Genomic DNA, 11,868 nt, shown 5'->3' with positions numbered 1-11,868 from the left:
TAAAATGTTTACAGAGGACCCAGAGATGGAAGTGGTTTGGGCAGAGGAAAATATATATAAGAATTTGGAGGTGGGGTTCAGTCCAGAAAATCCCTTTAGAAGGCAATGAAAGTTTAAGAAGCCNGTTTAAGAAGCAACAACAACCTAGAAAGAACTGAGGGTGGATTACAGTAAGTGGAGTTTGAGATTGTAGAATAGACAAATCACAGAAAAGAAACAGTTAAGGAAAAAAAGGGAACATGAGTTTTTAAGAATTCTACATCATGACAACAGAATTGTTGTGACAAAGTAGTTGAAGATGTATGTAAAGATAAGAATAGAACTACTAAGAAATGGCCTGAATAGTTCAGATCTGAGAGATATTATCAAACTCCTCATGACAAAGATTGATGAAGAAACCTGCAATTAGTTCTAGTGTATTATAGACTAAATTAGTACATTAACTCATTATTTTCCAAAAAGCACATGATCAAACAATTCTCAAAAAAATTAACTTTTCGTGAACATAAGCTCTAACAGGTTACATTTTTTAAATTGTATCTAAGTTTTGATGGAGAATTTTATTCAACATGGTGTGGTAAGCCGAATCAGGTATGTTAATTTGTACTCTATGCCAAACATTTAGTGATAATAAATAAAATGTAAAGATGATAAAAAGACATTGACATGCTCCTTAGATAGACAAATAGAAAATACATGATAGATGATAGATAGATGATAGATGATACATGATACATAGATAGATAGATAATGATGATAGATAGATAGATGGTAGATAGATAGATAGATAGATAGATAGATAGATAGATAGATATGAGATACCATGTAAAAACATATAATGGTGTGTTGAAGTGGAATCCACAGACCCATGTGGCTGCTGGTCTAGAGGCATATTGGTAATTGGCAGCTCAGCACCTGCCTGGGACTCAGCATGTTAGTGCTCCATATTTGACAAGGGACCAATATAAATTACCCTGCTTGGTACATGAAGCTGTTAATACACGTGGAGAGTGGAAATAGGTGTTGTCACAGCCCAAGTCTACTCCCCATAACAAGCCAGGTCTTGAGATAGTTGGTTGGTGGGTGGGTGGGGGGAATGGGAAGGGCAAAACTGTACTCAGCTCTCATTTGAAACAATATCCTTTTACCATCATAAAAAGACTTAGTACAGTTGACAAATGAGGAAGGAAGGGTCAACTACTACATCTAATCATGGGGCATAAACAAAATAACTCATCAAACAGACAAGGAAATTTTCACTCAAGGTGAAATTACAAGTAAAATTCTAAAACATATATGAAGACTAACACTGACAAAGAAACTCCACAATCCCCCTGATGAAAAAAGAAAAACTAAAACAATTTAAAAGAAGTTTTGAAGCAGGCATGCTTAAGATCCTCAAAACTTGAAGACAGCATAATAACAATAAAATCAATGAAAAATTGTGGGGGGATAAGTAGATATAAATTGAAAATAAAAATATAAATTGGAAAAGAAAAATAGAGTCATGAACAAAAACTCAATAGTTGGAATACATTTCAGACCAGCTACAAATGAAAACAGAATTAGTGAATAAGAAAGTAGTACTGAAGATTGCACTGAAATGCAACAAAAACAAATGAAGAGTTTGAAGATATGAAGCAATCTAACTAGGAAGTTAGACTGAGAAGTTTCAACATGTTCCAGCTAGATATATTGCTTAGTAGGCAATGTTGAAAGTTATAATAGCAGAAGACATTCAAAATTGAAAAAAAAATACTTTTCAGTTTGAAAATACTAAGTTACGAGCAAAATAAGTTAATTGTAAATCTCCACCTGTGTATTGCATGTTGCACTGCAGAACATCAGTGATAATGAGAACCGCCTAAAGACTAGGAGAAGAAAATCTTAAGTGAAAATTATGAAAGACCATGTGCCAGCAAGAAACAGATGCACATGAGGAAGTCAACTGAGCAGTGTCTACTGAAGGATTTCATTACAGAAGTGCATACATGGTTAAGGGGACAAAAGAAGGGAGGATACAAAAAGAGAACGGCCAGCATAGACAGGCTTATAATGGGCTTCTACAATAAAAATCTGCAGTTTTCCTATACATGACCAGTAATCATTACAAAAAATAGAAAAATTAGAGAGAATAAATGATCCTATAAATAATGGCAAAAATTGCATAAGGATTCTAAAAAATTTTTACAAAAGATGTGTAATCTTTGTAGAGAAAATGACCAAATGTGTTGGAGAGACATAGAAGATTTGAAGAAAGGAAAAACTCATGTCTACATTAGAAGACATTATGTAAAAATATATTACTTTGTCTCTGAAATTTATGTAAATTAATTGAAATTTTAACAGTATGTAAGTTATAGTATTTACACTAAAAAGTGAAAGTATCAAATTCTCAAATTGGAAAAGAGGCACCTGTATAATTATCCTAGTTGACCAATCAGTCCTTGTATAGAACTTATACCTATTATAACTTATATCTGTTGTAAGATTCAATTTTGATATGAATCTATTTTCCTTTTCTCTCAGTTATTGTTTTCAGTTGGATATTGATGACTACTCTTCCTATCTTTCTCCATTTGGGTTTATATCTAAGAATTACGTGCATATCACTTGGATTCACAAGATCTCTATGATTGCAATTGGATAGAGTCAGGCATCTGCCAGTCTATTTGCAGCATTGCAGGAAGCCTCTCCCAAGCTTCTCATCTTGATTCCCTCATTTACCCAGCATGTCTACCTTCAACACATCTGAAATTGAAATCTCTATCTTCTTCTTGATTGGGATCCCAGGGATGGAGCATGCCAACATTTGGGTCTCCATCCCTATTTGCCTCATGTACCTTGTTGCCATCCTGGGGAACTGTACCATTCTGTTTTTCATAAAATCAGAACCATCTCTGCATGAACCCATGTACTATTTTCTCTCCATGTTGGCTCTCTCTGATCTAGGACTGTCCCTTTCTTCTCTCCCTACTATGATAAGGATATTCTTGTTCAATGCTCCAGGAATTTCCCCTGATGCCTGCTTTGTCCAAGAGTTTTTCATTCATGGATTCTCAGCTATGGAATCATCAGTTCTTCTCATCATGTCTTTTGATCATTTTATTGCCATCTGCCACCCTCTGAAATACACATCCATACTGACCAGTGCCAGAGTCATCAACATTGGGCTTGCTTTTTCTTTGAAAAATGTTTTGTTGATCCTCCCTTTCCCTTTCACTTTAAAACATCTAAGATACTGTAAGAAGAACCTCCTTTCCCATTCCTACTGCCTCCATCAGGATGTCATGAAGCTGGCCTGCTCTGACAACAAGGTCAATGTCATCTATGGCTTATTTGTGGCTGCCACAGGCATCCTAGACTTAACATTTATTTTCATGTCCTACATGATGATACTGAAAGCGGTTTTGAGTATAGCATCACAGAAGCAAAGGCTCAAGGTCCTCAACACCTGCGTTTCCCACATCTGTGCTGTGCTCATTTTCTATGTTCCCATTATCTCCCTAGATGTTATCTACCAGTTTGCCAAACACAGCCCTGCAATCATTAGGATCCTCATGGCTGATGTTTTCCTCTTGGTACCTCCATTGACAAACCCCATTGTATACTGCATGAAAAGCCAACAGATAAGAAATATGATTTTAGGGAAGCTGTGTCAGAAACACAGCTGACAGGGATGCTTAACCACACTGAAAACCCAATCAGTACATGACACAGAACAAGCAGAACAAATCAGTAAGGAATCACACCACATATTAATTGCTTTACAATATCATCTTTCAACACATTTATTAAGACTGAAGAATCAGCCTTGCAAATATGTTGGTTTAGGATTTCAGATTAGGGCTCATACACAAACATAAAATGTATTCTAAGGTTCCATTTTCACCCAGCTTGCTTTAACCAGCCTTATGAGCACAGTATATGCTTGCCATTATCATACTTAAAGTAATATTCTATACATTCATTTGAGAACTAACAGTATACATTTACATGGGTAGTGATCAGAAGTGACAGAGGATTGTCTCTTCATTTAAAATAGTCCTCTTGGTCCTCTTCAACTTATAGTTTCCACTTTTATGAAATATGCTTATGTTCTCAGGAACTAAAATTGTAATGGGCAGGGATATGTGCATACATGAAACCAATAAAACAAATATACTCACATGCAGAGTTTACAAAAATATAAGAATTTAAGTCATTCACTCATTTCATTTATTTCAATATTTCCTTCTTGAGCATTAAAATATCACTGTCTTTGTTATGCAGAATAGAAAGTTTCCTGTCTTCTAGGTTTCTATGGGAGTTCTACCTAATCCCATATCCCATCATACTATATATGATTTGCCTCTCTCCCATGCAAGAATATAAACCCTGATTAAGACTAATTTTCAAAAAAGGTAAAACTACAGCTCTCACAAAGACATAAAATGAACATCCACTAGAAATCTAATTTAATTCATCTTTTTTTGTAGCCTCCACACCCAGCAGGGAGCCCAAAGTGGGGCTTGAACTCACAACCCTGAGATCAAGACCTGAACTGAGATCAAGAGTCAGATGCTCAACCAACTGAGCCACCCAGGTGGCCCAAATTTAACTCACTTTTAATGAAAGAACCAGGCAAATGATACAACCAGTTCAAAGGAGACCCCATATAACAGATACATTTAGAGATAGGAATATTAGTATTAATTTGCAAATGAATTTTACAAACAGCCTCTTCTACTTCATGGGACACATGCCTACTGACTTTCTACCAGACAGAATTCATTTGCAGGTCTGCCTACATGAGATACTTGGTTGCTATTAGCATCTGCAACTTAGAGTTGGAAAATAGCTCAAAGGCATTGAAAACACCAAGTTCACATACTCAGAATCAGATAACCCATAAGAATGTGTTCTAAGCAATGCAGTTTTCCACTGAAGCACATGTTCCTCTGTAATCTCCCCCATTTTAAATAAATTATAATTTCAAAGAAAGATTTTTTTCTTGATCACAAAATAAGGCTTTCCTTTGATTTTACCTCATTATTTACACAGATGCAGAAAGAATGGTAATATACCAAATGGGCATTCTTAAGTTTTCAGTGCTGGAGATTTCTATACAGAATCAGGTTAGATGTTCAAAAGTTGCTATCACATGCTATATCCAGGATAGGGAGTTACAACCAAGAAATTGTCTTCATCAAACTACTCCTTCATGTATCTATACATTTGGGCAATATTTTCTTTTCTCAGATTCCCCAAAACATCCCAGGATCCTGGTCTGCCATGGAAGTGACCTCCTTTACCAGCTTTAAGAGCTATGCCTTTGGGGCGCCTGGGTGGCACAGCGGTTAAGCGTCTGCCTTCGGCTCCGGGCGTGATCCCGGCGTTGTGGGTTCGAGCCCCACATCGGGCTCCTCTGCTGTGAGCCTGCTTCTTCCTCTCCCACTCCCCCTGCTTGTGTTCCCTCTCTCGCTAGCTGTCTCTATCTCTGTCAAATAAATAAAAAAATCTTTAAAAAAAAAAAAAAGAGCTATGCCTTTGAGTCAAGTAACAGGCTAATTTACTTGAGAGAGCTTTGTCAGCACAGATTTTATACAGTCAATTTGAGTTCCCTAAAAGTCACTAGTCATACTTGATTAAATGAGCAACATTTTCAAGTATGACATTCTAGGAAAGGACTTGGTTGCATAACCAATTCTTCAAATTATATCTTAAGTAAAAAGAGGACAGGTTCTTACTGCATCCAGGCAAGTACACATTGTCATGAAAGGAAACACACTTGGGGCGCCTGGGTGGCTCAATCAGTTGAGCATCTGCCTTCAGCTCAGGTCATGATCCCAGGATCCTGGGATCAAGCCCCACGTTGGGCTCTCCACTCAGCGGGGAGTCTGCTTCTCCCTCTCCTTCTGCCTGTCGCTCCCCTTGCTTGTGCTCTCTCTCCCTCTCTCTGTCAAATGAATAAATAAAATATATTTTTAAAAAAAGAAACACACTCAAGTTTCTGAACTCTGAGGAGTCAATGACAATTGGCTACAACCTCAAAATGTTTCATTTCATTTAACAAAAGCAGAATCCACTGGATTATTACTGGTGAAAAAAGCTTAAAAGAAGGAGAAAAATCCTCCTTATATATTCAGAAAATAGAACATAAGATAACATCAACAATATTCCAAACAACATAATAAGATGTTACCCATCAGTTCAGTCAGTCCTGTGCAATTAATTCTTGTTTTCTTGGATCTTAGGTTAACAGCCTCATGAAGCTATCATCTATTGACTGAAAAGAGTCCTGGAAATCACCACTCAACCCACTGGAATAGTCTGAAATTTACCCGAGTCTATTCTTTGAAGTTTGAAGTACTTGGTGCAGGACTTTCCCACAAGCTCTGGTTGGGTCCTTTTCTACTGAGGACAAAACTCTGGTCTGTTGCTAATTGCAGAGCTTTCATGAATCTCTCAAACAAAAACTGTCATTGTTTTAAGATATTTAAGCTAATGTAAAAGTGTTACATTAATCTTAAAATGGCCATTGTGAATTTTACTTACACCATTCAAATATAAAAAGTCTAATGAGAGCTCATAATACATACAATGCAACTGACAAGTAAATTCAGTTGTTTCCATTACAAGCAAAACAAGATAATAAAACTATTACCAAAAAAAAGTTTTAAAAAAATGTCTCTAAGGATGATGATATATCCTATACATAAGTGCAGTGAATGTTACATCTATTGTATACAAATCAGTAGGCATAATTTTTACAGTGAAAACAATACTGATATATAACATAATAATCATGGAAAATAATTTACCAAGAAAACACCAACACTATACCATGAATATCAAGGAAAGAGATTAAGTGAATCTGGGGTAGGCCTAGAAATCTCTATGTTTATAAAATTCCACAGCAAAGCCTGAGTGCAGTTGAAAACTACCATCTTTCCGCAGCCCTCAGTTTGTTGAGGAAAAGGAGGTGGGTGGGGGAACGGGGTAACTCTGCAATGGGCATTGAGGAGTGCACATGATGTGTTGAGCACTGGGTGTAATACACAACTAATGAATGATTGAACATTATATCAAAAACTTATGATGTACTATACGTTGGCTAATTGAATTTAAATTAAATAAATAAATAAATAAATAAATAAATAAATAAAATGCATTTCCATGTTCTTAAAAAAAAACAGCTACCATCTTTGCAAATGCTGGATGAAAATTAAATTTTCAAAACCTTGTCAATTTGCAGAGGGAAACACGTATAAGTTTATGGCAGTAAAGTTCACTGGAGGAGACAGACACATAAAGGCATAGGTATCATACACCGTGAAACTGTTCTGATTATTCACATAATTCTCTTGATCTTTGAAGACAGAAGCATATTCTGCCAGAGGAAGCACAGGAGGCTTAAGGGGTGTTTTGCTCGAAGGATTAATTCTCATTTACAGGGGATGGATGACTCTCCAGGGCTCCAGTCCCCTTTGAGATTTCACCTACAGGGAGTTTTCTTTTTCTCTGGGTACAGCCTGCTGAGCTGGAACCCTAGACATTTTCTGGGCCAACAGAAAAGCAGCAGGGAGGCAGGACTAGACTCTGCAGGTCAGGACAGACTGTTGTGCCTACATAGCAGTGAAATTCTGGTGACTGCATGCCACCTCCATTTCCTCTTTACTCTGACATGTGAGTCCAACGACTTACCAACTTACTGGTAAGCTTTCTGATGTTCTTAGCTACCACTTGCCTTTGCACCAGCTCAAGCAAAAAATTCACATAGTATCTGCCTGGCTGTAGTTGCTGAGTGGTTGGGATGGATGCCATTACCCTAACTCTCTAAAAAGTCCAACAATTCCATAAACGCATGGTAGAAGTCCAGAGTCCTGCTAAATGATAGCAGTCAATGGAGTGCTAGGCCACAGTCAGGGAACAAGCACAGAGAGAAATTCAAAGCCAGGCGCTTGAACCTAGCTGGCCCTGGGGTGGCATGTTTGCTGAATGGTTGAGTTATTGTTGTGCAGATATGAGAGACCTCTGAGTTTGCAGAGGGCATCAGTAGGAGGCAGTAAGGACCACATGGAGTTACTTTCTCCTTAGTCTGTCCTAAGTCTGCATCCTTCTTCTTAGTTTTAAATTTCTGCTTTACATTTTTCTCTCACAATGAATAGGAAGCAGTCCTATGATTCTAACAAAAAACTATGAGTTCATGGATTTTAAGTAATGGCATGAAGGTGAGTTTTGTACAAATTCCATTGAATCGTTTAATTGGTACATAGTGGCCTCTAAATTAAGGGTATAATTTTTCATTCATTTAGTATGTCAGTGTATATCAAATAATATCTGCTTATGTAAGATCCTATGAAGCCAGAAAGAGGACAAAGAGCACCAATGATATCACAGAGCACACAACCTCAGGTGACAAAATCTTATCACCTACATTTCCTTCAAGACTTTTATTGCTTTAGTTATTTTTTGTTTTAGCTCTATAATGTATTTTGAGATAATTTTTGTACAAGATGTGAGATAGGGGTCTACCTTCATTCTTTTAGATGTGGATATTAAGCCTTGCTACCCCATTTTTGAAAGAACAGTTTTTAAAAATTAATATTCTTTAATATCTATAAATGCAATTGTATTAAGTGATGTCCTTCTTTGATCTATATTTCTCCAAACAGTCTTCAGACTAAAAGGCAGGACTATCGTTTAAAAAGTTTCTATAGGAAACAGAGGCTGTGAAATTTACTGCTTCCTTCATGCATGATGACCTCAGGAAAAGCACTTAAAATATTTAAAATATCTATCTGCTGGCAATTACTCGTGCAGATTAATATGCATTCATGTCTCTTGATATCCTATCGATATGGGTCATGCTATTACTCCTAATGAGATAGTTTAAAATATATTGTTTCAGTCCAAGAATTCTTATACAAAAGAGTTGCAATCTCAAGATTTCATACCAATGTTTAAAGCATACACATTTGAACTAATCTATTCATGCCATTGCAGGAAGGCTTTTCTAAGATCTATTTTGATCCCCTCATATTACTATACACAAATTAAATGATCCCCTCACATTCATTCTTTAACACCTCGGAAGTATAAATCTCTACCTTCTTCCTCATTGGGGTCCCAGGGATGGAACATGCTCACATTTGGGTCTCCATCCCCATTTGCCTCATGTACGTCCTTGCCATCTTGGGGAACTGCACCATCCTCTTTCTCATAAAAACAGAGACCTCTCTGCATGAGCCTATGTATTATTTCCTCTCCATGCTGGCCTTTTCTGACCTGGGACTGTCCATCTCTTCCCTTCCAACCATGCTGAGAATCTTCTTGTTCAATGCCACTGGAATTTCTCCTGATGCTTGCTTTGCCCAGGAGTTCTTCATTCATGGATTCTCAGCTATGGAGGCATCAGTACTTTTAATCATGTCCATCGATCGCTTGATAGCCATCTATAGTCCTCTCAGATATACCTCCATCCTGACCAGTGCCAGAGTCATTAAAATTGGCCTCGTATTTGCTGCATTATGTATTATGTTTGTTCTTCCTTTCCCCTTTATTCTAAAGAGACTGAAATTCTGTAGGAAAAGCCTTCTATCCCACTCCTACTGCCTCCACCAGGATGTCATGAAGCTGGCCTGTTCTGACAACAAGGTCAATGTCATCTATGGACTATTTGTGGCTCTTACATCTTTATTGTACTTGGTGTGCATTTCTGTGTCTTACATGTTGATCTTGAAGATTGTTCTGGGCATTGCCTCACACAAGGGCCGCCTCAAGGTCCTCAACACTTGCATCTCCCACATCTGTGTGTGCTGTGTTCATCTTCTATGTGCCTATTGTCACCTTGGCCGCCCTTCACTGCTTTGCAAAAAATGCTTCCCCAGTTGTTAGGGTCATCATAGCTGATATCTTCCTTCTGGTTCCCCCTCTAATGAATCCCATTGTGTACTCTGTGAAGAGTCAGCAGATTAGAAATCGGATCCAGGCAAAACTATGTGAGAAACAAGGTTGAGGAGCAATTTCCACCACAATGAAAGCTCAACTCAGCAATTTCTGAACAGCTATAGAAACCTGAAGATGGCAATGACAGAATAGAGACTGAACACAAAGAGACACATTGCCTATACTTGGTGGGCCCATCAAATGTCTAGTTATGGATTTAATTAAGCAACAACATAATCTAGATTAGATGTTTTAGGAGTCAGGATTGGGGTTCTTGATTTCTTATAGCTAAGTGTCCCATCTCATTTCTGATTCTTATCTCTCTGTGCACCCAGGTATCCATCGATCTTAGCCATAGTAGTGCAGTCCTAATTAGGTTTAAAAGATTTTTAAAATATCATTCTAAACAAAAATAGAAAAGAGTAAAATAACATGTTCATAGCTTTTATTATCTTAGGCATGATCAGCAGTGACTAAAACGTGCTGATTTAAACACAGATACTCACCCATACACAGACTCAGCATCTCCTGACCATGTAGGGTGTATATGTGTGTGTGTCTGTCACCAGCAATTCATATAAACTCTTAAAATTCCTCTGTCTTAGAGTAGTGTGAGATATGTTTGGAGATACAAGGTTCACATACATAAAATGATTTAAATTAAATGCAAAAAAATAGATATGCAAGTATTTCACTCATTTATATTTTTAATTGTTTGCAATAGACTCCATAAATTAGCTCCTTTAAATGTATTTTAGGTTAGCTATTCTTCATCCAAATCTGTATAACATTCTCTACTTACTGCTATGATGTTAAGCAATAGTATTTTTTTTTAATTGTCTGTATCCTTAATCAACATGCAAGTGATTTAAAAAGCAGTTTCACTTCTGTCTTTTTCAGTACCCAGCAAAGTACCTGGAATATCCTAGTTGTTTATTGTGTCTTTATTAAAAATTTCATGATTATGAACAGATTTCCTATTTGACAAACCCCTGCTGTGGGATCTAGATGATTCATCTGTCCCAGATTGTTCTTGTACAAATATATATGTTAGAAAAATGTGCACACATTTTCAAGTAGAAGAGAGAGATGTTTTTTAGCCTTAGAATCACTTTAATAAGAGATGTGTGATAAATCATTAAAATGCAAACGTAGATTTTTTTTATGCCTATCAGTGTTCTTATTTGGACCATTTCCCTTGTTTAAGATAATAAAACGATTCTAAGCATTTATGAAGGATATGCATGCTTGCTCTAGAAGTTCTAGTTCCAACCACAACATTGCAAATAACAAGATTTCATTCTTTATGATGGCTGGTAATATTCCATTGTGCATATATACCATAACTTCTAACAGACACATGAAAATATGCACGACATCACTCAGCATCAGGGAAATACAAATCGAAACCACAATGAGATACCACCTCACACTAGTCAGAATGGCTAAAATTAACAACTCAGGAAACAACAGATGTTGGTGAGGATGTGGAGGAAGGGGAATCCTCTTACACTGTTGGTGGGAATGGAAACTGGCACATCTACTCTGGAAAATGTTCAGAATGTTGAAAATAGAGCTACCTTGCAACCCAGCAATTGCACTACTAGGTATTTATCCAAAGGATACAAATAGAGTGATTTGAAGGGGCACATGCACCCCAATGTTTATAGCAGCAATGTTCACAATAGCCATACTATGGAAAGAGCCCAGATGTCCATCAACAGATGAATGGAAAAAGATGTGGTATATATATGCAATCTATTTTTCATAAACTTTGTATATATATGCAATCTATTTTTCATAAACTTTGTAAGTATATAAAAATATTCCATGATTTTAATCAGCTTTGAAGATATGAATTAAATGTATGCTAGTAAAGCCAAAGAATCAATTAAACTGTGTCTGGGGAACCAAACTAATGTAGAGCTCACTTATTCT

The 11,868-nt window shown here is 36.9% G+C and overlaps 1 protein-coding gene and 1 pseudogene across 1 annotated transcript; both read left to right on the top strand.

Moving 5' to 3' along the window:
* The first annotated feature begins 2,732 nt into the window (after positions 1-2,732).
* LOC117797729 (olfactory receptor 51A4-like) lies at positions 2,733-3,674 on the top strand. The gene has a single exon (XM_034650185.1). The coding sequence runs from the start codon at positions 2,733-2,735 to the stop codon at positions 3,672-3,674; it is 942 nt and encodes a 313-aa protein (XP_034506076.1).
* A 5,368-nt stretch (positions 3,675-9,042) lies between these two features.
* Positions 9,043-10,000, top strand: LOC117797728 (annotated as a pseudogene).
* Positions 10,001-11,868: the final 1,868 nt, after the last annotated feature.

This window comes from Ailuropoda melanoleuca, unplaced genomic scaffold (assembly GCF_002007445.2).
Source record: "Ailuropoda melanoleuca isolate Jingjing unplaced genomic scaffold, ASM200744v2 unplaced-scaffold11400, whole genome shotgun sequence".
NCBI lineage: Eukaryota > Metazoa > Chordata > Mammalia > Carnivora > Ursidae > Ailuropoda > Ailuropoda melanoleuca.
Note: the sequence above shows the minus strand (reverse complement) of the source record. Positions and strands in the feature narration are given on the sequence as shown.

Bases quoted from the DNA above. Each gene is read 5' to 3' on its own strand.
- LOC117797729 (XM_034650185.1), top strand. From the start codon at position 2,733: ATGTCTACCTTCAACACATCTGAAATTGAAATCTCTATCTTCTTCTTG.